This window comes from Pantherophis guttatus, chromosome 1 (assembly GCF_059756535.1).
Source record: "Pantherophis guttatus breed Tessera chromosome 1, ASM5975653v1, whole genome shotgun sequence".
NCBI classification, from domain to species: Eukaryota; Metazoa; Chordata; class Lepidosauria; order Squamata; family Colubridae; genus Pantherophis; species Pantherophis guttatus.
The window spans coordinates 331,928,973-331,955,553 of record NC_142063.1 but is presented as its reverse complement, the minus strand read 5'-3'; the positions used below and the strand labels follow the sequence as shown (position 1 = coordinate 331,955,553).

Below are 26,581 nucleotides of genomic sequence, written 5' to 3'. Positions count from 1 at the left end.
GGGGGTTGGACTAGAAGATCTCAAAAGTCCCTTCCAACTCTGTCGTTCTGTTCTGTTAAATCAAGTTCATAAAGCAACTCAAATATTTGACAAAAGTCAAAACAGGCTGTACTTAATTTGTTCCCTTCATCTTGCCTAATCAGATTTCGATGGGTCTGTGGAACAAAGAAAAACACTGAGTAAATTTAGAATGGGGTTTTGATTGTATCTGTTAAAAACTGGCAGCACACGGTCCTATCATTTTGAAGCTAAAGCAAACAAAGCCTTTTTTTTAAAAAATAACCCTCGAAATAGGGTAACTTTAAAAAGAAAAGGTGGAAAAACATTTCAAAATTCTTCAAAGTGTGTCATCCACAGATCAGGGTTTGCAACAAGGGATTTCACAGCAAACTGCCACACTCCTGATGCCTTTATTATTATTATTATTATTTTAACTTAAAAGAAAAGTATACAGACATCCCACATCACCTTGCAGAAATGCACACTCTGAGACCTGAGAGCTGGTTGCTCATTAAAAAAAAATACAAGGAAGGTTTTTTTTGCAATATCAAGATGGATAATTGAACCCACCGACATACCAAGCCCACATTTTAAAAGTGGTCAAGGGGTCATGCTTGGAAATCCATAAAGGGAAACAGCCGTAGCATCATGATTCAAGATACGGCCTTCCCACAGCAATGTCATGACCAGAGAAAATGAGGTTAGTTCTCAAGTTGTGCACTTCTAGAGAATAAATAAAAACAGCCTTTTAGAGAATAAATAAAAACAGTCAACTTTCAGGATGACATTGGTCCATGGACTTTAATATCTGTTGGTATGTACAGGTAGTCCTCGACTTACAACCACAATCGAGCTCAACATTTCTGTTCTTAAGTGAGATATTTGTTAAGGGAGTTTTGGCCCATTTTACGACCATTCTTGCCACAGTTGTTAAGTGAATCACTGCAGTTGATAAGTTAGTAACACGGTTGTTAAGTGAATCTGGATTCCCCATTGACTTTACTTGTCAAAAGATTGCAAAGGGTGCTCACATGACCTTTGGTCATAAGTGTGAACCAGTTGCCCAGCATCTGAATTTTGATTACATGATCATGGGGATGCTACAAAGGTCATAAGTGAGAAAAACGGTTATGTCACTTTTTTCAGTACCGTTGTAACGTTGAACGGTCACTATATGAACTGTTGTAAGTCAAGGACTATCTATACTCTGCAGGTCCTTTTTACAACAGTGGCCAGAATAACAATGCACCCATGCTGTATTTTGCGCGAGCTTTGCATCACCCAGGGCAAAGAGTATCTCCAACACAGCCCCACTTTTATTGAAGCACATGTTCAAGGGCAACTCAGTCTTATTCAAGTGAACATAATGTAGGCGTACAGGTAGCCCTCGACTTACTACAGTAATTGGGACCAGTATTTTCATTGCTAAGCAAGGTAGTTGTTAAATGAATTGTGACTAATTTTACTAACTTTTCTGCCATGGTTGTTAAGCAAATCACTGCAGTTGTTACGTCAATCATGCAGTCATTAAGTGAATCCAACGTCACGAATTGATGTTGCTTGCCAGAAGCCAGCTGGGAAGGTTGCAAATGTCAATCACATCACCCCGGGATGCTGCAACCTTGTTATTTATTTATTTATTTATTTATTTATTAGTTCGATTTATACGCCGCCCTTTTCTGGAGACTCAGGGCGGCTTACAATGCGTTAAGCAATAGCCTTCATACTTTTGTATATACCTGCTTAGTAGGGCTTTTGCCCCCTCCCCCAAGTGGTGTTCTTTTTTATACAAAGTCAGCTTATTGCCCCCACAATCCGGGTCCTCATTTTACCTATCTCGAAAGGAAGGCTGAGTCAACCTTGAGCCTGGTGAGATTTGAACTTGCAGTAATTGCAGGCAGCTGGCAGCTAAGTGCTACTTTAACAGCACTTAGTCCACTGTGCCACCAAGGCTCCTTAAATTTTTAAATGCATGCTGGTTGCCAAAGCACTCAAATTTTGATCACAGACTTTGTGGATGCTACAACAGTTTAAACACAAGGACTGGTTGTAAGTCACTTTTCCCCCCAGTGCCGTTGTATCTTTGAACAGTTGCTAATAGTTGTAACTTGAGGACTACCTGTATGAGGTGCCTTCCAGGTTCCTAACAATAACAAGAAAGCATTCTGCCTATGCTCAGAGGGTTGTCATATCTTCTACTTGTTGCTCAAAGCCAGCAAGGAAAGTTCAGCAGTCCTATCCCAAATATGACGGACCTATGACTAAATGTCACCCCTCACTTATCCTACCCCTCTGTTACTCCAAATATTTATTTACAAGCATCCTTATCCAATCTCTCATCTGACAGACGCAAAGTACCTCTACAGTACTTTATACTGTATACAGTACAAGTGAGTAAACATTTTCAGGAAGATGGGGAATAGGTCCCACTCCCACTGTTGTTTATTTTCATTCTTTTTAAAAAAAATAAAACCTCATTCCTGCATTCTTACACTTTGCGTCTCAGAAGAAACTTAAACTCATGAACCTCCCTCTTCTAAGCTTTTATATCCGAGTGCATTTGGGGGAGAAGGCTAAAGCATCCTCCCCTGCTCCACTCCCATCTACACAAACATATCCCCATCACGAGTAGATGTCAGATAAACACACCAAGCACAACGCCAGCTGGCGGTTAAAAGGAGGGGTGCAAAGAAGGTTGTGCACAGAATCCTTTCTACCCTCCCCCCCACCTCAAATCTTTCTGACTCAAAACCCTGGCCTGCTTGGCCCCACAGAAATTGCAGCCAGCTGCTGACCACATGACATCCTCTTCCTCACCCCATGCTCAGAAGTGGGCTGGGTTGCTGGCTGAATCTTCATTCAATCATGGCCAGGTGCCAGCCATACCCACCCCCACCCACCCCCAACCTTACCTCAGACACAAGGATGCACAACGGGGGGGGGGGCAGAAGGACAGCCATTGAACTCTCTAGTGGGGGAGGCACCACCGGTCCCACCCATCCCCTTCTTTCCCCCCTCAAAGAGGGGGTGACTCTTCTCCTCCCTCCCCCTCCACACACCCCCCCAACATCTGCATCCTCTCTGTGACATTTGCTGACAGGGGAAGGGGGTGTAGGAGGACCACCCAAACTGTGGACCCCCGAGAGCCCAACAATCATGTATTTATTTATTTGGTTTTATTTGTATTTTCCGTCAAGCATGTCTTTTATGACAGATACGAGTGTAAACATAATTATAAATACATGACAAGGATACGAATAAAAGAAAACATTAGGAGACAGGGACGGTAGGCACGCTGGTGCGCTTATGCACGCCCCTTACCCATTTTGATCGTCCCCACCCCCATTTTGCGACTCCTCTTGCACCCCCTCCATGCCACCCCACCCCCCATCATCCTCCCCCCCCTCCTTTGTTGCTAGACGCCTCTCTCTCCCCCCTCCCCCTCCGCCATCCCCCTCCCCACCCCGGTAGCTTTGCAACCCGCCCAGCTGCCCCCCCTCCTCCCGCTCCCGTCTTACCTTCCTTCCTTCCTTCCTTCCTTCCTTCCACCCGGTCAACAGTCCGGACGGAGAACGCCCCCCCCCCCAAAAAAAAATAAAAAGCTGAGCTTTTCTCCTTTTCCCCGGCCTGACTTAGGCCATGGCCCCCGAAGCGCGCCCGGCTCTCTCTTTTAACAGAAAGGACGCCGGGGGCGGCGTTGCTCCGTGGAAGGCGCGCCGGCGCCTGCCACTCCCTTCGGATGCAAAAGGAGCGGCATCCGCCAAAGGCAGCCGGAGCGGCGGGCGACGAGATGCAAAGGGATGCCCGCCAGGAACGAGGATGCTCAGGCTTGCTTATTGTCCGTCCGGGTGAGCTCAGCTTGGCTCGGCTCGGCGACGAGGTTCCAAGCAGGGGAAAGAAGGGAGATCCGGCCGGCACTGGCGGGTCCCGCTTCTCCTGCTGCTGCTTGCAAAGAGCCCCCTCGCAGCCCAAGCGACGCTTTTGGCCTCCCCGGCGCTTAATGCCACAGCTACGCTAAACCAGCCTTTTGCCTGGAACAAAAGGGGAAGGAGCCGCGCGGGCCCGTGGAGAGGAGAAAAGGGAAGGGAGGGGCAGCAGTTCCAGCTGTTTGCAACCGAGCCGCTCCGTTTCGCAGAGCGTTCTGAAAAGCTTCGTCTCTCGGGTTCTCGGGCCCCGGCGCTGCAGCGGAAATCAAGGCGGGAGGGCGGGAAATCTTTCGCCCATTCATTCATTCATTCATGCACACGCACACAGAGACAAGAGAGGGTGTGTTTCCCACCACGGATTAAACTAGGGTAGAATAAAGAGCCCATCAAGGGGGAAAAGGCAAATTGCGCTCTCCTTCACCCCCCCCCCCACTTTCCTCCCACCCACCCCCCTCAGCCCCTTTTAGAATCCCTTTAAAAAAACTAAAGGTGATTATTTTTTTTTGAAGGTTGCCCATGCGATTTCCTGGCTGTTTTGAACTGGGAGATGTAGGAAAAGTGACATGTGCTAAAATAAGCCTATATAACAAAACAAAAGCGACAAATCGCCCAACGTATTTTGTCTTGATTAGGCTTTTCCCCTCGGCTGTGCAAAACCCATTTTGTTGATGTACAGTATGTTATGCAAACCCAGAAAATGTGTCAATTCAGAAAGCGGCTCAAGTATGAATCAGGCAGTAGTTGCCTTAAGGAGCAGCAAGCATCCTTGTTTTTAATTGCTATCAATTAATTCAGAGATGCCTGTTTTGAGTAAAGCTGGCTGTTGTTTGAGCAGGCAGGTGCAACATCTTGCAGGGCTGCCTTCCGAGATGTTTTACAACTTCCCAGGCTTACTTAGGGACCTGCTTGTCTTTTGATGTCTCCCATCCAATTACTAACCAGACCTGATTCTGCTTAGCTTGTGCACGCAGAGAAAGTGAGCCAGGTGCTGTTATACCTTCTGAGACAAAAAGAAGGTTATAAGAAGGAAAATGATGCACAGCAGCAAAAATGCAGAGGAACACAAAAAGAATCTGAAAAATAAATAAAAACGACCAGCAGGTATCCACAGGCTCTGAGCAGGAATAAATACATAATACGCAAACTGCTGTACTTAAATAATACATAGAAAAACACAACAGTAAAAAAAAAAGATACCATATTATTGGAGATTCTCCTGATTGACCATGTTTTATGGAATCATATTGTAATGTATTATTTTTCTATATCAAGTTAATTTATTTTATATGTTGTATATACCAGAGTGTATATACTCCAACTAGTTTACATCTTTTGAAGAAACTGCTTTTTATTCTTATAACATTCCATTCATTTTACAGGACAGATTTTTAAATGCATTGGCTTTAGTAATGATTCTAATGGGGTCCTCCCATTACAGGTAGTCTTTGATTTACAACAGTTCATTTAGTGACCATTCAAAATTCCAATGACACTGAAAAAAGTGACTTATGACCGTTTTTCACACTTACGACCATTGCAGCATCCCCCATGGTCATGTGATCAAAATTCAGACGCTTGGCAACTGACTCATATTTAGGATGGTCACGGTGTCCTGGAGTTATGTAATCACCTTTTGTAACCTTCTGACAAGCAAAGTCAATGGGAAAGCCAGATTCACTTAACAACCGTGTGACTAACTTAACAACCGCAGTGTTTCACTCAAGAATTGTGGCAAGAAAAGTCATAAAATGGGGCAAAACTCACTTAACAAATGTCTCACTTAGCAACAGAAATTTAGGGCTCAATTTTAGTCGTAACTCAAGGACTACCTGTACTAACCAATTACAAGATTTATATGCTGGTTTTTCTCTTGAAACTCAAGAACGTACATATGGGTGTCTTTTAGTTTTATCCACACAACACTCCTATGAGGTAAGTTGGGCTGGAAAATATGGTGTTTGCCCAACATGGCTGAACTGCCTTGGCCAAACCAAGATGTAGTATGTGACAGTTTAGGAACCAATGGCTTTCTAGTGGTGTTTGTGGAGGGAAGATCAAAATGGACACACCATTTCTTTTGTCTATATTTCTTTCAACTCATTAAGTCGAAATCACCTCAAAGAAAAAATATTTTTTAACGTGTTTATTTTTGTTTGTCAACAATAATAAAATACAAGATGGAGAAACAGAAAAACAAACATCCAACACTAGCAGAGAAGAAAAGAAAAATATATGTAGAAAAAGTGGGGGGGGGAGGAAAAAAAATCCATGTCAAATATATCTAACACTGAACATAAAGAATCTACCCCAACTGGAACCTGAAAAATAGAAAAAAACTGATGGGTTCTCCTCCCCTTATATTACGAGTCTACATATAGTTATAAATGTTCCCATCTTTATTTGACAGAAATACTATATTAAATAAACAAATATTCCAGATGAGAAAATATATCTATGTATCTAACAATCCCATTGACCCAGCATCTAATCATAATATGTGTAGAAAAAAAGAAACACTCAACAGGTTAGCCCAAATATTACACTAATCTTCAAATCCCTCTGTCAACCATCTGTTATTGTATTTAACACGTAGAAAGTCCACAAATGGCTTCCAGTCTCTAATAAAGCTGTCTAGTCCATTGTCTCTAATCAAATCAGTTAGTTTTGGCATCTTTACTAATTACCCTAAAGAAAAAATATATGGCGAAACTGCACCCTGAAAAAAAACCAATATGAAATTTAAAAAATCTTTACCATTTCCTATATGTTCACATTTTAAAATTACTTTCCAAAATATCAATGATAAATTATGAATAATCTGATATATACGTATCACAATGGGCTAAGAATCACTATTGAATCTGAGCTAAAAAGGTTCACGTGATCAATACAATATGAATCATGGAATGGAATTGTTCGTTGAAGAAAGTTCAGTCCATATTACTAAAAAATCAGTTTTGATTTACGAATCTCATAGTTTAGATTTTATACATAGATAAAGCCAAATTTTGGACCGGAATCATCATCCTGTGTTCGTTTGTTGAGTTCCCCTATTAAATAAGACACCTTTCTAGATAGATGATCTGGGCCACACAGTGTAATTTGGAAGGGAATAGTGATCACTACTTTTGTAACTGCTGGAAAGAAAATCAGAAATACCTTCTTTAGATATCTTCTTTTTCTCATGATATTGTAAGAGCATAACAGAATAAAAGAGTTGCAAGGGGCCTTGGAGGTTTTCTAGTTCAACTGCCTGCACAAGCAGGAGACCTTATACAATTTCAGACAAATGGCTGCCCAATTTCTTCTTAAAAGCTTCCAGTGTTGGAACAGCCACAACTTCTGGGAGCAAGCCAGAAGAACATACCCTTTCTGGCTACAAACTGCAATTCTGCATAAAGGGCTGCTTACTTAGATTCCTTTTTAAAAATTAAAACATACTGGGTTACTCAGAAGAAACTTTACCATACAGCTCTTAGATCTGCTCTTTAACATTTTTCCACATATATAGATTATTTCTCATAGAGAACCTCAAAATTGTGTCAATATGCATAATGAGTTGAAGCCAAAAAAAAGACATAGATGGATCATGTATGGATCATACTAGTCAGAGACCCCACAATTTTCTTGCATTCCAAGAAATGCAACAGCAACATGCAGAACAAAAGAGGTTTGGAAAAAGAAGAACAACCAGAGAATAGTGGAAACCCTACTTCAACCTACTCCACCCTGGTGCCCTAAGTTATGTTTGGAATATGGCTCTCAGGTATACCTTATGGTACTTCCTGTATCACCAAGCAAAATGAAAGACAGGTATTAACTAAGGTATAGCCCAGCCTTCTTCAAACTGATGCCCTTCAAATGTCTTTTATTATAATGGCTGAAAATGATGGGACTTATAGTTCATCACAACCAGAGGATGCCTGCTTAGTGAAGGGTGGTGCAGGAAAAAATCTGCAGTTTTCTCCCTATTATTGTAACCCATATGCTGCCATCTACCTTACAGCTGCTTTATCCATCATTTTCAGGTCAAGGTCATCCCTGAAGCAGACAAAGACAGTACAAAGAGAAGCCAGCTCTAACAACTTATTATTCTGACCCAATGAGGCCGCAAATCAGTAACCCACTTCTGAACAGGTACTGCACAATTCTTGCGACAACAGCTTGAGCGACACCCAAGAAGGACTTTTGTTTGCTGGCTATTTGCCAAGAAGTTTGGCATTAATGGTTTGCAATCTCAGCTTCTGAAAAAGAAACAACTCATTCATCATTTTGAAGGTGGGCTGATAGGAAGGGGGTGAAACTGATTTTCTTTTTGATTGCAAGGACAGAGTAAAAAAAAGGAACAGAATGAACTGAATTCCTTCCAACAGAATCATACACTGCAAAATAATTCTGGCCTGGTTCGCTTAGTCTTCTAAGCTATAGCTTGCTTAATTTGGTTCATTAAATAAGCCATAATTGGCTGGATTGGCAATAATGCTAAACTATAAAGCAGGGTTTAGAAACCAAAATGACCTGTCACTGAATATACAAAATAAAAAAAGACATATGGATGAAGTGCAATATGCAAATCCAATCAAAACAGTGTTGGGCTGTTAAAGCAGCTATTTGAGATAACCCAGGAACTGAGAACCAGAATCTAGTATTTGGTGCTAAATAATCTAGGACACAGGAATAGAACAGAAATGAATTCAGGAACATCTTATTGCTCACACAAGATACAAAAGGAACAGAGTCATTTGCCTCCTTCTCCTCTATAGAGGATTCTATGATCAACTTGGCGGGACAATTGCAATTCTGTCATTTGGCACAAGGTAGAACATCAACAGGAAGCTCTTCCATTCTCCTTCCTGTGGAGGGGGACCCAATGACCAGAGCAGGAGGAAAGATTCAGTGCAGGGCCAGTGCAGTGCACCTCCCTTACGGGGGAAAAAAACTGCCAGTTGCAGTTTTGCAGTTAAACACATGGGGCTGCTATTCACAGATCTCAACAATTTCCAAGGAATACAATTATAATATTCCCAATTTTCTAAGTCCTTAATAACATGTCAAGTTGCTGAGGACCTCAAAACGTTGAGGCAAGTAGCAATATCCAATCAATCTTAGTTGATCTTGAATAAAGCCAAGGAGATTTGGATATGATTAGTAACGTGATAGATCACCACTAAGAACTGAGGGGGGAAATCCCAGAAAAAAGCCATAACCATAAGCATCTGGAAGAAGTCAGGACAAAGTTATACACATTGCAATGTGTGTCATTACATTAATGTCACAAATGATGTAATATGCATCATTCACAACATGACACAAGGGATATGGAGTAGATAAAGTGTATCTTTTGTGCAATGGCACCGTGATGCATGTGGTGTTACCAATCCCCTCTTCTTCCCCCTTGTTGTCTGGCGCAAACCACTTCCATACTGTGGTCATGGAAACCACAAGGATGGTTCACATAGTCCCAACATTAACTATTTAGGTAAAGGAGTAAAGAAGGCTATACCTAAACATTTATTTAATAAGAGTTGATTTCTCTTTTTGAAGTAGAAGGCCTCAACAATCTGAGCAATAGCAAGTTTTGGGCAACACTATTGGGCAATACTTAATGCTCATTTAACGCTCCAGAGCAGCAGCTATTAAATTTATGAACAGGAAAACAAGAGGCATGTGTGCGCCGTCCTTTTAGAGAGATAACTTTAGTCCACTCAAATTCATCAGCTCAATAGCACATTCTCTGTCTCTCTGTGCTTTGCATATTAATCCCTTTAAGGTGATGCTTATGATTTTATGTTTACCACTCTTTGCAAGCAATGAAGTTGCTGTCATGTGTTGCTGCATGTTAAATTATATAAATTATATATTTATTATATATATATATTATTTCTCTTTGCTACTGGGATACCCACAGCCATTGCCACATCTGAATGTAACACAATACGGTTTACAGAATAAGAATTGGAAGGGACCCTAGAGGTCTTCTAGAACCCCCTGCTCAAGCAGGAGACCTTATATTATTCCGGAATAATGGCTGTCCAATTTCTCCTTAATCTTAATTTTTTTCTGCAATGCTAACGCATCATTTTTGTCCCATGGCTGACTTGGGCACAAACCCCACATACACACGACCAAATGCTGCTCCTCCCGATCTCCTACTAAGATGAAATGACAAGGAAAAACAAAACCTCACCGGCTGGATTTCTGCCTGCCGTGTAGCAAGTGAAAGCTTAGACATACAAAATAAGAAACTATTTGTCATAATCATTTTGAATTAAATCAGAATTCCTCCAGGTGGGTTCTTATCGTAGAGTCACAGCTTCCACGATCAACATCTAGATTCTCAATCCAACTCCACTGATGGGCACCAGGACGCTCAGCGACATCAGGACCCAACTAAGGGCAAAAGAATTGACAGCAGGGATGGCGCGAGCGTCAGTTTTTGAAACCCGCATGACTAACCCGGTCTTTGCCCTCAGTGGAAATGGCCTCCCGCGCATTTCTTGACGTCAATAGGGGGCGGAGTTTGGAAACCTTTCGGCGGGAAGACCCTAATGGCGGCACCCGAGACGGGGAAGTCGCTTGAAGGAGGGAAAGCAGGCGGGAGCGCTGCTGATGTCGCATCTACTTCTACTTCTCCTGCCGGGAGCGGCCATTATGAACTGCCCTGGTGAGAAATAGAACCGGGGAGGGAACGGCAGGCCCACCAAAGGATGTTGTTGAGGGTTGGGAAGCCGTGGAGTAAGCGGGTCCGGACAGTTAGGTGAGGAAAAGCCGGTTGATGGCGCAGCAATAGGAAGCCGGTGTTCTTTTTGTGGGAGCGTTAAGACTGTGACTTTGGGGAGGTGAGTGGCGAGGCATTGCATGGGAGCCGCTTAGCAGATTTGGGCTGCAAAACTCTGAAGGGCCATTAGGTGGCAGCAGAGAGCGAGGGAGTGCTTAAAAGCGTTTTTCCTGCCCTCTAGTGGCCGACCGAGGTTTGCATTGGCATTTCTAGGTTTTGGGAGGGAAATGAAAGCTAGTTTGGTGTAGTGGTCAAGGTGCTGGGCTTATAGAAATCAGAAGATGGTGGATTGTAGGACTCTGTTATGCCTGCAAGCCAGCTGGGTGACTCTGGGCCAGTAACTCTCAGCCCATCCACCTTACAGGGTTGTTGCTGTTGGGGGGAATTTTAGGAGGAAGGAGTATTAGGTAAGTTCATAACTTAGAATTACATATTTAAAAGGTGGCATGAAAATATAATGATGAGGATCGATTATTTAAAACGTTTATAAAACGGATTTTGCAGAGGCATTTCAGAAAGTCATTGCTGGAAGACCTGAAAGACCAGGGTTAATGATAGACCAAATCTATCAAGGTGGTCATAAAAAGTTGACCCCCCCAACTGGATCAGTGGTGGGTTTCACTTACCTTTGCTACCGGTTCGCTCGTGTGCGTGCCACTTCTGCGCATGCACAGAAGTTTCTGCGCAGGCACAGAGTGTATTTGATGACACCTGTGCAGGTTGGCGGAGCCTCCCGCCGCCGCCGTTACTGGTTCACTCGAACCGGTAGCAATCCACCACTGAACTGGATGGCACATTTTTATCTATAATAAAAAATTACATATGTGTATGTGTGTGTATATATGTGTAGAGGGAGAGAGGCTTTATAGGAACCTGTAGTTGGGATGGCAGCATTCACACGACCCACCTAATCTGCATACTGCGCTGAAGCCCTTCTCAACTATGTTAAATTAAGCTCCAGTGGACTACATAGCCTGTCAGTTTTCTTGGCAACTGAAAATTGTTTGCCATAGATTTCTTCTGGGTTATTGGTTGATTTTTCCATGCTACTCTTACTTAATCTCTATGTTTATCCCAGATAAACTCTCACAAGACCAGTCTACAAGTAGTCCTCGACTTACAACAGTTTGTTTAGTGACCGTTCAAAGCAGAGATGGGTTTCAGCAGGTTCAGACCAGTTCTGGAGAACCGGTAGTGGAAATTTTGAGTAGTTCGGCAAACTGGTAAATACCACCTCTGACTGGCCTCGCCCCATCTATTCTCTGCCTCCCGAATCGTAGCTGATCGGGAGGAAATGGGGATTTTGCAGTAAACTTCCCCTAGAGTGGGGTGGGAATGGCCACCAAGCCATGCCACGCCCACCAAGCCACGCCCACAGAACTGGTAGTAAAAAAGTTTTGAAACTCACCACTGTTTCAAAGTTACAACACTGAAAAAAGGGACTTATGACCATTTGTCAAACAACCATTGCAGCGTCCCCATCATGTGATCAAAGTTTAGGAGCTTGGCAACTGACTCATGACCATTGCAGTGTCCCAGGGTCATGTGATCCCCTTTTGCGACCTTACAAGCAAAGTCAATGGGGAAGACAGATTCACTTAACCGTGTTAATAACTTAACAGGTGCAGTGATACACTTAATTAACAACTGTGGCAAGAAAGGTAAAGGGGGGGGCAAAACTCATTTAACAAATATTTCACTTAACAACAGAAATTTTGGGCTCAATTGCGGTTGCAAGTTGAGGACTACCTGTATTTAGTTTTTTTTTCAAAATTCAACAGTTTGTGTTTGATGCTGCCATAGAACTATCATCAAGCAAGCAGTTTTATTTGTGCAGAATAACAATATTAAATAAGTCTGCTGCCCAACTCCCAGTGACTCAGAGTTGCTGTTATACTAAGTCACAGAAAATTCTGGCCGGTTCATAATACTAATAAAGCTTTGCATGTTGGGCACCAGCAGCTGCTAGATTTGGAACAGATCTGTTTATGTTGTGCAAGCAAAATATTACCTAGTTTGGATAATGAAATGTCTGCAAAAAAATAAAGCTCAGAGAGCACCAAGGACTTCTCATTTCTACCCTGAGCTACCAATATTTTCCCTTATTGGTCCTTCCAAGTGTTTTTGGAAACAATTATATGGCTTTTACCGAAAATAAAAGCTTATGGGCTAAGTTCCTGCATTGATTATCCATATTTTATGATTTTATGATGCAAAAAAATGGATGCAGTTCTTGATTTCAATCAATCAGAATAGAGCTGGAAGGGACCTTGGAGGTCTTCTAGTCCAACCCCTGCTCAAGCAGGAGACCCCATACAATTTGGCCTCCCCAACTTGAAGCTCTCCAGATATTTTAAGACTGCAAAATGTGTAACTTCTAGCCAGCCAACATGCTCCTATGTTTTCAGAAAATAATCTCTGATTTTGCACAACATGGTCAGCATGTTGTAGGAACCAGGTTTTCACCACAACATGATGTGGACATAATATGCCATGTGAAATCAGCCACTGTATTTTGTCCTACTCCTCAATTTAGAATTGAGCTTATTGTATGAACCCAGGCAATATGCTGTTTAATACAACTAGATGATCCCAATTGGGGGAAACTATTTTAGTACTTACTAACTTAATTTCTCTTTTTCCTGCTCTCCCTCTCCCCTCCATACTTGTTTCCAAACTTCATTTTCTGCTTCAGTTCCCCCAGTTTCCCAGCCTCTTTCAACTGCATTTCCTTTCTTTTGCCGTTGGCACAGGGGAAGAGTGTTAATGTGTCTTGTCCAACAGGGTTGAAAAATACAGGCCAATGAAGATGTCGGAAATTGTTGGCAATGAAGACACTGTTAGCAGATTAGAGGTATGAAAACCACTTTCTTGTAAGAAGAATACTTCTTTCAATGGCTGTGAAATTTTAAGATGTGGTCTAAGTAGGTCTTGTAACTAGGGGAGTTATTTTCCTGCAATGAGCTGGCACCAAAATGAAGGAGAGCTGCATTTCTTTGTTGGCTTTAGAAGACGACAATATCCAAATATCTGTGTGGAATTCTTGGTTGCCTATGGCTACAGCTAATGCTCTAGCACTCTATGTTGGGCTCATTTCAAACATTGTTTCTAGACCCAGTTTAGGAAGTGTTGTTATTATAAGGACTCTAAATTGTTTTTGTTCCTGGCACTAAATCACAGAGGGTGAATCATTTTCCGATACTCTCTTTTATGTATTTTTGTTTACCATGAGACAATGCCAAAGGGTAGGAGAAAAAAAAGTAATAGATGGCTAAAGCAATGGATACAATCCTGTATTTAAGTACTTGTCTGAATACCAAAACTGAGGGCACTTATCACCATAAGTGACAGCATGTTGTATGGAATTCTTTGTTTGTTACTTGCTCAATACATATTGAAGATGATTCTTTAGTACAGAATTTAAACATAGAAAAGTAAGAGGTTCCTTTTCTTATATTACCACCTGTAAAATCTTATTTCAAACTTAAAAAAGAGAACTTGTTTAGAAGATAGGTATGGAAGACCATTATGGAAGGCAAAAAATATAAGAAAATTGCAAGAGGTTTTAAAACACTGATGGTCATAATTCTCCAAAATTTGGAGTACATACTGTAATTTTCAAGTACAGAAACTTGCATTTCCAATTAACGTAACAATCCTTTTTTTCCCTCTCTTCCCTAGGTGTTTGCAAGAGAAGGAAATGTTCCAAATATTATTATTGCTGTAAGTATTGACAAAATAATTTGTCTCCAAGCTAAATGCCATCTTTAAAAATGTAAGTCACAGGCTGGTAAAAGAAGGTAGTTATGAGACTCCCATTATTTATTCATTCATTCATGCAATTTATATAGCTGCCGATCTCACTTTTACGTGACTCTAGGTGGCTTACAATAAAACAAATAAAAACACAAAATACCCAATATAAGAACAAATAAAAATAGAAACACTTAGCAGCTGTGCATAACCTAACCTATCATCCACATAGTTAGGAGGTTGGCTGTTACCTAGGCCCAGGGCTAGGTAAGGCAAAAGGCAAGTTTGAAAGACCAGCAAGGATTGGGCTAATCTAATCACAAGGGAATGATGTTCCTATGGGCTGCGGCCACAACAGAAAATGCTTTCCTTGTGGTTCCCATCTGTTGACATTCCCTAGCTGACACTACCTAGACTAGGGGTCCCCAAACTTGGCAGCTTTAAGACTTGTGGACTTCAAGTCCCAGAATTCTCCAGCCAGCTTTGCTGGCTGGAGAATTCTGGGACTTGAAGTCCACAAGTCTTAAAGCTGCCAAGTTTGAAGACCTCTGACCTAGAGTATGCTCCTCCTGCCAGATAGGACAAATAGAAACAATTGGGGAGAGACAATCCCTTAAGTAACTATTAGGTATAAAATACAACAAGTATTAGCACTTACTGTATTTTTTGTGCCAGTAACTTGTGTAATTAACTCTCATTGATTATACTTTAAGTCTGCAAGCTTTTCTAGAATTAAACCTTTATGGGTGACATGTTTCAAGAAATAACATCAAAATTTCCAAATTCCAAGTTGTCTCTAACAATGGGTCGACTAAACCTTTTGGAATATTTTTCTTTTCTTTTTAAGGGCCCACCTGGAACTGGAAAAACCACCAGCATTCTTTGTCTGGCTCGTGCACTTCTGGGCTCTGCATTGAAAGATGCCGTTTTGGAGCTCAACGCATCAAATGACAGGTGAATCAAAAGTTAGAGGGAGAGCTGGGTTTAATTTAGGCAATTTTACTCCATTCTTCAACTGACAAGACCTCCTAAAATAGCTTGCAAAGATCATGCTGCCCCCTCTCAAGGTTTAATATCAGTGAATAACAATTCAGTAATAACTGAGCATTTTACTTTCAGAGGCATTGATGTGGTCAGGAACAAAATCAAGATGTTCGCGCAACAAAAAGTCACACTTCCAAAAGGCCGGCATAAAATAATTATCTTGGATGAAGCAGACAGGTGAATAGGTTTTTTTCCTCACTCCAACAATCACCTATATTGTATAATAACTCATTAATTTCACAGTATTTATTTTATTAAATTTATATGGTGCCTAGCTTCCTGTCCAGAGCAACTTTTAAGCAACTATTTAAATACTTGCAAGAGCTCTACTTTTCCATTGTGTACTTCTCAGTTGTGGTATAGTGGTGGGATCACCCTGTCCCAGATCATTTTTTACTGAAACACAAGGCTGGGTAGTTTCCAGCAAAGGAAACCTCTTCCTATCCCTTCCATTTGTGCAGAAGCTGACAAACATTTAAAGCCTGGGCACTATGCTTCCTATTTTAGCTTCAGGAACCACGGGAGGCATATCCACTGGTACAGTTGTGTTACCAATTTGAAATTAATTTAAAAGAAGTATGTTGCCAAAAAAGCACTCTATTTTGTTGGTGAAATTTGGGAGGACTTTGGCAGACAAACTAAGAACTGAAGGTCCACTATCCTAGTGAGAGGAAAAGAAATAGTTATTTCTAGACGGTTAAGCCATTGCTGTCTGTTTAAAAAGAAATTCTCCATGCATGGTAGAGTGATTCTGTTTTTCCATGGCACAACTCGTATAAAGCACAAGGTGCATTTCAGAACATATGCAGGTAGTCCTCGTTTACTGACCACAATTGGGACAAGCAGCTTTTTCATTAAGCAGAACTGGCTAAGTGAGAAATCATGTGACTGCGACTGTGCTTTCTTTTTCCCATTCCCCTGCCCTTTGGAGTGCTCACCCAACAACTGGGATAATTAGCAAAAAGAATATTAACGTTTGTATCTATGTTCATTGGAGGGGAAGAGACTACAAGAAAGTAATTAGGCACACACTAGGGAATACACCAGGCTGTCTGTGTAGCGTGCTTGTGATTCCAACTCCAAGTGCTACAACATTTATTTCAAAGTGTATTTTCCATTATGTGCCTTCTTATTCTCTTGTCTTCCCTTCCTCTTCAATCTCTCTGCTCCCCAAAGGGGGAGGGAACAGGTTAGGTCAGTGTTTCTCAACCTTGGCCGCTGGACGATGTGTGGACTTCAACTCCCAGAATTCCCCAGCCAACAGAGCTGGCTGGGGAATTCTGGGAGTTGAAGTTGAAGTCCACACATCGTCCAGCGGCCAAGATTGAGAAACACTGGGTTAGGCAAAGACACACCTTCGTAATAATGATCACCGTCATAACTTTGAATGGTTGCTGAATGGGGCAGTCAGCAAGGTCTACCTGTAACTACGGCTGATGCAATATGGCAATGATTGTTATTGTATCTTATGCAGCATAAATAAGAAAAACAAACCTGTTTTCTTTAAGGTCAGGCAGAGTGAAACTGTTTACATTAGTAAATAGCACGTCCTGGACAAGGTATATTGTCCAATGATGACAGGCATTTTGGTGAGCTTTACATGGCTTAAATTTATTTTGCCCTTTCTATTGTTCCTCCACCAGCATGACAGATGGAGCCCAGCAAGCCTTGAGACGCACTATGGAAATTTATTCTAAAACGACTCGTTTTGCTCTGGCTTGCAATGCCTCTGACAAAATCATAGGTAAGTACTATGGGCCACTTGGAAAGGAGGAGTGGATCTCTCTCACTTATTCCTAGATCGGAAATAAACATTTCTATTATCACAATGCAAGCATCAAAGTAAAGATAGATGCTTAAAGGCAATGTCCTTTTGCTTTATAAGAGAATTCTTGTAAGGCATAGTCGTTTGGGGCTGGTGTAAAAGGGCAGGTGGGAGTAATAGAAGTTCTACATTTGAAACTTAACTCTGCAGTGGGCTTGCCTCAGAAGTTTATTCTTGGCTCTAACTCAGGGGTCTGCAACCTTGGCAACTTTACGACTTGTGGACTTCATCTCCCAGAATTCCTCAGCCAGCACATGCATAAAGTTGTCAAGGTTGCAGGCCCCTGCTCTAACTCATATATGCAGACATTCTAATAACAACCAAGCTTGAAAAGCTGCTGTAAAATTGCAGTTGTAGAATGGTCTTGAACATTTTGAAAAACCACTGTGTAAATGCTTTGTGAGATTGCACATGTTCTCACTCACCCAGGGTGGCATTGTTTATAATTATTTGGCACATCACTGAGAGGATCATGTGAGGAGCCTCTGTGATAGCCACTTGCAACATGTGCATAGGCAGGAGATCTTCTCACGTGGTTCCCCTTCAAAAACAGTAGATTGCAAACACTGTACAGTGATGTGAGATCGACCTCACAGTATGTAAACACTTAATAATATGAAAACTGGACTTGAGCCAAAAGGTGAAAAAATCCCAGAATCTCTGAACCAGAGTAAATAAGATGGCTGGTGTGCTGCAAACAATGTTTGAAGAGGTCTGTTTGGTTCATTCAAGCAGTGTGGAATTGCATATTTTAAAACTAATTAAGAAGAACTTAATTAGCATGATTTTATGCCTCTTTATGTAGGTACTGGATCTTGGTCCCATTATTGAGTTCATGGTTTCAGTGGGTGGTAGATTTTTTAAATATGAAAGTACTTTAAAAAATACTTTCAAAGGTTATTGAATCCAATAGGATCCAAGCATTAGAATCACTTGGGAAGTCCATCTTGTGGTCCTGTCTGTGGTTCTGTCTTATGGTTTCATATGGGGCCTTCTAAAGTGGCATCCTAAGTATGAAACTCGAAGGAGATGTGACTTTTCCCATACCATCTACTTTTCAATAGTTGCTTAAGATATGCTTTTTTATTGGGGTAACAATATTGTAAGGTAACATCTTTTCCAGGATGGCTGCTTTTTTACAAATTTTGCTTTCTGTTGTTTATTTTGTTAATTCTGTTGAGCACAGTGAAAAAAAAATGGGATTAAATTAAATATAAAATAGAGTGAACTAATGTCAACAGTACAACAATTAATCAGTGGAACGACTTGCCTCCAGAAGTTGTAGGTGTTCCTGTACTGTAGGTTTTTAAGAAAAGATTGGACAACCATTTGTCTGAAATGGTATAGGACCATGATGGTGAACCTATGGCACGCATGCCACAGGTGGCACACGGAGCCATATCGGTGGGCACGTGAGCTCAGCTCTGGCGTACATGCGCACACCGGCCAGCTGATTTTCGGGCATTCTGGGCCACCCGGAAGTAGGGAAACAGGCTGTTTCCTGCCTCCGGAGAGCCTGGAGGTGGGTGGGGAAGGCCCGTTTTTTGCTCTCCCCAGGCTCCAGAGCCTCTCTAGGAGCCTGGGGAGGGTGAAAATGGCCTTCCCCACCACCCTGGAGGCCCTCCAGAGGCCATAAGCAGCCCGTTTGCCAACTTCTGGTGGGGTCCTTCATTTCTGGTCTTTAAGAAGCTTTATTTATTTGTGCACTGGTCTGGATTCCCTTCATAGGAGGAGCAGTGCACAAGTAATACTGGTTTTGAATACCTTTAAGGAATGATGTAGCAGGGGACTCTGATGTAAATAGAGGTTTGGGCAGGAGCAATTCCTGGTGACCTGTGATTTTGGTTTAGTAAGAGAGGGTAGACATCAAAATCTCCTGTGCTTGACTGCAGCTTCAATTCAAATCTAGAAAGGATGTTGAACCATTCTGCCGCAGTCCACACAGACACGGGTGCTAAAACCAACTTCCTTTTATGCAAAGCAAAGTACATAGGCCAAATCGAAAAGAGACTATATTCTCATAATTGAAAACTGTGGGTTCAGTTTCTGGCATTTCCCAACAGGGTTAGGTGTTAGGTGAAATTCCTACCTCAAATCCTGGCAGCTGCTACTGGTCAATGGTAGACATTTTAAAGATAAATGAACAAATGGTTGATGCTGAATATGATTTTCTTCCAGTGTTCCTAAAACAACTGCATTTAATTTAATTCAATGCATTCAGTTGCATTAAAACAATTAGGCATGAAAGCTAGCTGAATGATTTTGGGCCAGTCACACACTCTTAGCCCCGTTCACCTCGTTGTTGTTGTTATTTTGGGGGGGAAAGGTACAATTAGTCTTTCAGTTTGTTTAGTGACTGTTGGAAGTTACAACTGCACTGAAAAAGTGACTTATGACTGTTTTTCACACTTATGACCATTGTAGCATCCTCATGGTCCCGTGATCAAAATTCAGATGGTTGGCAACTGCCTCATATTTATGACAGTTGCAGTGTCCTGGGGTCTTGTGATCACCTTTTATAACCTCCTAACAAGCAAGGTCAATGAGGAAGCCAGATTCACATGACAACTGTATTCCTAACATAACAACTGCAGTGATTCCTTAACAACAGTGGCAAGAAAGATTGTAAAACTCACTTAACAACCGTCTCACTTAGCAATGGAAATTTTGGCTCACTTGGGAGCATAAGTCGAGGACTACCTGTATTAGGTATGTTTGGCACCTTGCATTATTTGTAAAAATAATAAAGACAAGAAATAAATGTAATTTCGCCTCTAAATTCACTGCCCTCTAGAACCCATCCAGTCTCGCTGTGCAGTTCTGCGATACACCAAGCTGACAGATGCCCAGATTCTTATGAGGCTAATGAAAATCATTGCGAAGGAGAACTTACAATATACAGATGATGGTCTAGAAGCCATTATCTTCACAGCCCAGGGAGACATGAGACAGGTGGGTAGTGTCTTTCTGCAGCTTCTTTAATTCTGTCAGCATCCAAAGTTGAGACGGGAATTTGCTATTGCTAAAATTAAATAGCTTTGCCATATAGTACTTTCCCCTGTTTTTGTTGGGTGAAACTGGGCACTGGAGAAACAAATGGATAGCAAAGTCTTTTGATTCTGCTGGTGACATATAGTGCAGATACAATATTGATATAGCAAAAACCATAACAAATGCTTTACAAGAAAGTTACTGATTTGAAAATCCAAGCTCCCTCCCTCCCTCCCTGCCTGTCCAATTTACACAGTTATTAATGGTTGGATTAACTTGCATTATAGAAATCAAGTCTTCCTAGCTGTGGCAGTTTTTACAGCTGACAATGCAATCTCTTTTGTGAACACAATATAATTTCATGGGTCAGCTTGAAATCTTTGTGGAAAGTAACAGAAGCTTGACCATGGCTGCCTTCCTTGGAGAAAAGAGTTGGCACATTGTCTAACATATACCTGGCCACATACTACAGCTTCCTCACAGAAATGTTCCAAATTTAATACTTCAATGGGGTTTAAATTTATTAAGACCACTCATTTGGGATAAAACAAATTTTGATGTCATCCCAAAGTGAAAATTAGTTGGCCTTTTCAGATAGAACCAAAGTGGGAGTATTGTCTACCATCCTGATGATTGCAGTAGTTTAATTGTAATATTTCCACTGTCATTAAAATGTTCTTTCAGCACGCTGAATTATAACTATTCACGTGATGGCTTTGTACAAAGTATTAAGTGGCTTCATGTGGAAATCTGCAATATTCCATTTCCTGATTTCTTTCCAATGCTGCAATCTGCCAGCCATTGATTTATGCCCACTGTTGATGCTCAGTTCTTATTGGGAGAGTTTCTTTCCCCTTTTTGAGACTTTTTAAAAAATTAACTTCTGCAAACCATGCCCCTACCTCTTTTTTTGTACAAAAATCATGCCATTTTAGTCACATCCAGATATTTTTCTTTCCTGATTGAGAAACTCTGTAGATCTTTAAAACTTTAAGGATAACTTTTTTTTTTAATATAGTAATGATAGTATGTTTTCATTCTTTTAACAGGCACTAAACAACTTGCAATCTACCCATTCCGGATTTGGTTTCATCAATAGTGAGAATGTATTTAAGGTTAATTAAAGTTTTTTCTTTAAAACTGCACTGATGATGTTACATGGCTGGGTAATGAAATCCCTGCAAACAGCCAAGTTCAAAGAGCACCAAGGACTCCATAGTTCTAAGCTATATATATTCTGTTCTTTCGGAAGTTTTTCTTTTGCCCGTCAGAACTAGTAAGATCTGCAATTTTTTTCAAAATTGTAAAGGCCATTTGGCAAAATGGTGGAAGGGATGTTACATTGAAGAAAATTGCCTCCTAAAATGTATTTTATTGTCTTGTATTTAAAGGTAACATGATTCTTCTTTTGCATTGGCACCTCTTGTTTGCTGCCCTTTTTAAAAGTCCCCCACCAAAAAAACCCTGATATTAAGAATGCCTTCCTCAAAGAAAAATTTTATCACCATGTGAGTGATAGTCCCACCTCACATCTAACATAGGAAGTTGCTTTATGCCAGATCAGACTCTAGATCCACTTACTTCAATACTGTCTACCCTGTTGTCTTGCTAATTTTTTCCCCAATCTTGGAACTAGAATTCTAAACACTATACCATCTACTTTGGTCATTGTTAATGCCGATATGCAACCAGTTTCATGGAAGAACTTTATATGTAGATCATGAATTGGGATGCCAATTTCCTGAGGGGGAAAGTGGATCTGTTTTACACATTTTTTAAAAAAATTGTGCTCGTTTGAAACGAAGCTGAAGAGATTGGGCTGTGTTTTACTGAGTTCATATGAAATTATCCTGAACCAGTTTCACTTTAGCAGACTAATAGTTCCCATATCTTTCCAGGTCTTATAGGACCTGTGCAGCCTTGTGTAGTTCAGATACTTACCTTTCTTTATGGAGATGGACTATAACTGTTTTCAGAAGCATTGAGGGGGGCTTTCAATCTGTTTTCAATAGCATTGGGGGCTTTTGGCTTCATGATGTTTCTGTTTTTGTCATAGGTGTGTGATGAGCCCCATCCTTTGCTGGTGAAGGAGATGATCGGCCATTGTGTCAATGCGAACATTGATGAAGCTTATAAGGTGGGCACAAGAAGAGTGCATATCTTTTGCCTCTTTTGCTTTTTGGTCTGAACATAGGACAGGAACTAAGCCTATAAAAGGATCTCTTTCTCACAACCATTTTAAGAGCTTGTGGGTTGTTTTATATATTGCCTTAGGCCAAGGGTGTCAAAGTCGTGACCCACGGGCTGGATGCGTCACACTCTGGCCATGCCCACCCGTTTTAGCGAAGGAGAAAAAAGTTGTGACACGTCACGTAACAACAATGTGACGACGCGAGTTTGTCACCCCTGCCCTAGGCCATGGCTTTAGTTATATGTTCTAAAGGCAACAATTGGCTGGGGTCATGAAAAAAGTCACAAATCTTCCTCTTTGTTCTCTTTTTTGAAGTCCATTATCTTTATAATTTAATTGTGATTATATTCCTTCTCGTTTATGTTTGAGCTGTCTTAAAAACAGTGTTTGAGAAATTGGATTTACATCTTTAAAGCTGTTAAGACATCAAATTGATAGTTTTGTTCTTTCTTCAGATTCTTGCTCACTTATGGAAGCTTGGTTACTCACCTGAAGACATCATCGGCAATATTTTCCGAGTCTGTAAAACATTCCAAATGGCAGAATATCTGAAGTTGGAGTTCATTAAGGTTAGGTTTTGTGGGATATTGCTGGTGTAAGCAGCAAGGTTGGCTATGCAAGCCAAGTGCCTGAAGAAGGAATCTTTCTAACATCTGGATCTTTACATAAATCCATTTATAATCCTGTATAAACTTCTTCCTTAAATAGGTGAAAAGAGTACTAGTGAATTCCATTACATCCCAAAGTAAAATTGCACAAAACATCTCTCTCTTGCTCCACTTGAAGTGATTTCTTCATCCATTTAGGAGCAGAAGGATTGACAACTTAAAAGGAATCTTCAGTTTTTCAAGAAGCTGCCTCACACACACACACACACACACACACACACACACACACACACACACACAATTCATGCCACGTATTATACATGAGTCGGTTGGATATGTTTATTTTGTTTAGTACAATTACTCTGAGTACCCTTACAATTGCAATAGGAAAACATTAAAAAACAATTGAAATGACTTAAGTGTCCAGATAAAGTACAATCAATCAATCACCCAGAAGTCCAGAAACACTCAACCCAAAGGTCTAAGAGAACCTCGTGGGAATGGGAGGGAGCTAAATGGATCTCTGGAAGATCTCATTCCAGAGGGCAGGAACCGTAACAAAGAAGACAGCTCCTAAGTTTTACTATTTGACGGAACTTGATGTGCATCAACTCTGCCTGATCTCTGCCAGAAGTGGCAGGAAAGGCATGTGGGTCCCATTGGCCAAAGAGCTTTGTTTAGTAGGATCCTGGAAGAGAGCCTCTGTTGTGGCACCCGCCCTGTGGAACATAATGTCCCTCCCCCTAACCGGGACCTTGGATGGGCCCAACAAACCAGCCTTTAGGAAGACCATGAAGACATGGCTCTGACACTTTGCCTCAGGGTCTGGCAGTGATTGAGAGCTCCAACCAAAGGCTGTGTTGAGCTGATGTAGAATTATTTCTGCTGCAAGTCATGCTTTTCTGTTTTAAATGGATTACAGATGAGTTTTATATGCATATTGGTTTTCAACGTAGTTTTATTGGAATGCGTTTACCCGTTTTAAGCCACCTAGAATTGCTTAGATCAGATGGTTGGTTGTACAAATGGAATAATAAATGAAAAATCTTCCTGGATGGGCAGAGACCATGAAACATAAGCAGTTCCCCAAATAAGCTGATACTATGCTTTAGAGAAGATAATCATGAAGTCATATGAGTATACTGAAGTATGCCCAAGACTGCCATGTCCCTGCATTCTGGGCCAGCTGCACCTTCCAGGTGAACTTCAAGAAAAACTCTGTGTAAATGCATTGCAGTAGTCCAACTTTGTGACTAGTGCTGGAGTGATGTTAAGAGGGCCTCCTGGTCCAGAGATGGTGTATCCCTGCCTTTCTATCTACTGACATATCACGATTTTTTAATCCATCCTTTTTTTCTACAACAGGTAATCCTCGACTTATAATCATTCCTTTAGTGGCCGTTCAGAATTACAACGGCACTGGAAAAGTGACCCATGACCATTTTTCACACTTAAAACGGTTGCAGAGTCCCCACGATCATGTGTTCAAAATTCGGACACTTGACAACTGGCATGAACTTATGATGGTTGCAATGTCCCTGGGTCATGTGATCACCTTTGGTGATCTTCTGACAAGCAAAGTCAGTGAGGAAACCAGATTCACTTAACAACCATGTTACTAATTTAACAATTACAGTGATTCATTTAACAACTGGCAAGAAAGGTAAAATGGGGCAAAACTGAACTGTCTTTCTAAGCAACAGGAATTTTGGGCTCAATTGTGGTTGTAAGTCAAGGACTACCTATATACAACTGTCTCCATCAAATGATGGTGGGAATTCCGAGGATAGTTTTAGTGCAACCCTTGTTGCTTTACTCAGGGGTGAGTTTTCTTGTTTGGTTGAGGTATTTCCTCTGGGGTTTCCTCTTCCACATCTCAGTTTGCATGTGCATACGTAGCTGCAACATGAAAATACAACGGTTGTGATTTCATGAATGTGTACTGGAATGTTGTATTTTTACAGCAGGAAAAACAGGAAGTTCATTTGAATTTTATTTTTCTTCCCCCTTTGATTAGGAAATCGGTTATACGCACATGAAGATAGTAGAAGGAGTAAATTCGCTACTACAAATGGCAGGCTTACTAGCCCGCCTCTGTCAGAAGACTGCTGCTCCCACCACAAGCTGAGAGGATGGACGGCAAGTTGGCCAAGAAGGAGGAGATTTTTGCAAACTGACTTGCTGCTTTGTGCAACCAAAGTATGAGTACACGGCTTAGCATATAGTTGGTGGGTGCGAATACAGTTGTCAAAGCTGTGGTTTCTCTTACGATTTGTGTTTTTTTACAGTTAAATAAAAGTTTGTTATAAAAAGTATCAACCATAAATTTTACTACACCAATGATATTGTTCAGGAATGTGAATACATTTTTTCCTCTCATACATTTAAGAATCAAAATAGTCTTCCTTAAATTATTCAGCCTCTTTAATAGCATTAGATGGAACCAAAGATTAAAATATATTTGTCTTATGTCCTGAATTTAAGTTACGTTCGGTAACTTTATACAATTAATTCTCAAGCCCCTTAGATTCAGTCATGCCTCTGTAGTCTCTTCTACGTGACCGTATTAATATGCTATCCTAACAAAAATCCAATTTCTTCCAACTTTGCTTTTAAAACTTGTTCTTGACAACCCTAAACCATTATTTTGTTAATCTGTTTAATTTTGTACATATCCTTTAGAAAGAATTGAACTACCATGTTTCCCTGAAAATAAGACCCTGTCTTATATTTTTTTGAACCCCAAAATAAGCGCTTGGCCTTATTTTTGGGGAGGTCTTATTATTTTGGGCGCATTGAGCAAGATGGGGCTCCTCTTGCCGTCTTATCTGATTTCCAGCTCTGTCTCCCTAACCCTAACCAGAGGAAATGGTGGGGACCAGCTGCACATATGCTTAAATATTTTCAGGGAGGGCTTATTTTAGCGCATGCACTCAAAAGCCCAATTGGGCTTATTATCAGGGGATGTCTTATTTTGGGGAAAACGGTATGGGTGTCTGGGGTGGAATGGGGAATTCCCAAACTATTTTTTTTGGGAAAAGTACTCTCCAGCCTTCTAGAATCCAAGAAAAGAAACTAAAAGATGTAATTCTATTTCTGATCCTTTTGTATGCAGAAGGCTTGTTTTTCTGCTTTTTAGCTTTTTTTTGGTCTAGAAATTAATCTGTCATCTTCCTTTGACCAGAGCGACTGCTGCTGTCTCAAAATAATAATAGTGGACCTTGTAATACCTGGTAACAGCAGAATAAAAGAGAAAGAACTGGAGAAAAAAATCACAAAATATAAAGACACACAAATAAATGTAAACGACTATTGGAAAAGAAAGGAAAGCTAATACCAATAGTAACAGGGCTATTGGGTGCAGTTCCAAAAACATCTGAGCACTACTTGAACAAGGACAGCATGGACAAAACCAGTCAATTTCAATTTCAGCTTTACTTAGAATAGCTGCGATGATACCTTTAA

General features: G+C 41.0%; 2 protein-coding genes across 7 annotated transcripts in view; one reads left to right on the top strand and one right to left on the bottom strand.

The window, feature by feature from the left end:
- CLIP2 (CAP-Gly domain containing linker protein 2) overlaps nucleotides 1-10,317 on the bottom strand; it is a 95,738-nt gene extending 85,421 nt beyond the window's left edge. For 4 of the 6 annotated variants that reach the window (XM_087889352.1, XM_034420834.3, XM_034420837.3 and 1 more), the window contains exon 1: nucleotides 3,519-4,246. The gene's annotated coding sequence lies outside the window, so the exon portion shown is untranslated. Of the gene's footprint in view, nucleotides 1-3,518; nucleotides 4,247-10,113 lie in introns of those variants that run through there. The other 2 variants (XM_087889369.1, XM_087889355.1) reach the window with 2 other exon arrangements.
- A 104-nt stretch (nucleotides 10,318-10,421) lies between these two features.
- On the top strand, nucleotides 10,422-25,431 carry RFC2 (replication factor C subunit 2). Its single transcript, XM_060693178.2, has 11 exons — nucleotides 10,422-10,590; nucleotides 13,489-13,558; nucleotides 14,386-14,427; nucleotides 15,305-15,411; nucleotides 15,577-15,678; nucleotides 17,145-17,245; nucleotides 20,121-20,278; nucleotides 21,367-21,432; nucleotides 22,374-22,454; nucleotides 22,964-23,077; nucleotides 25,134-25,431. The coding sequence occupies exons 1-11, from the start codon at nucleotides 10,475-10,477 to the stop codon at nucleotides 25,242-25,244; spliced, it is 1,068 nt and encodes a 355-aa protein (XP_060549161.1). The 5' UTR covers nucleotides 10,422-10,474; the 3' UTR covers nucleotides 25,245-25,431.
- Nucleotides 25,432-26,581: the final 1,150 nt, after the last annotated feature.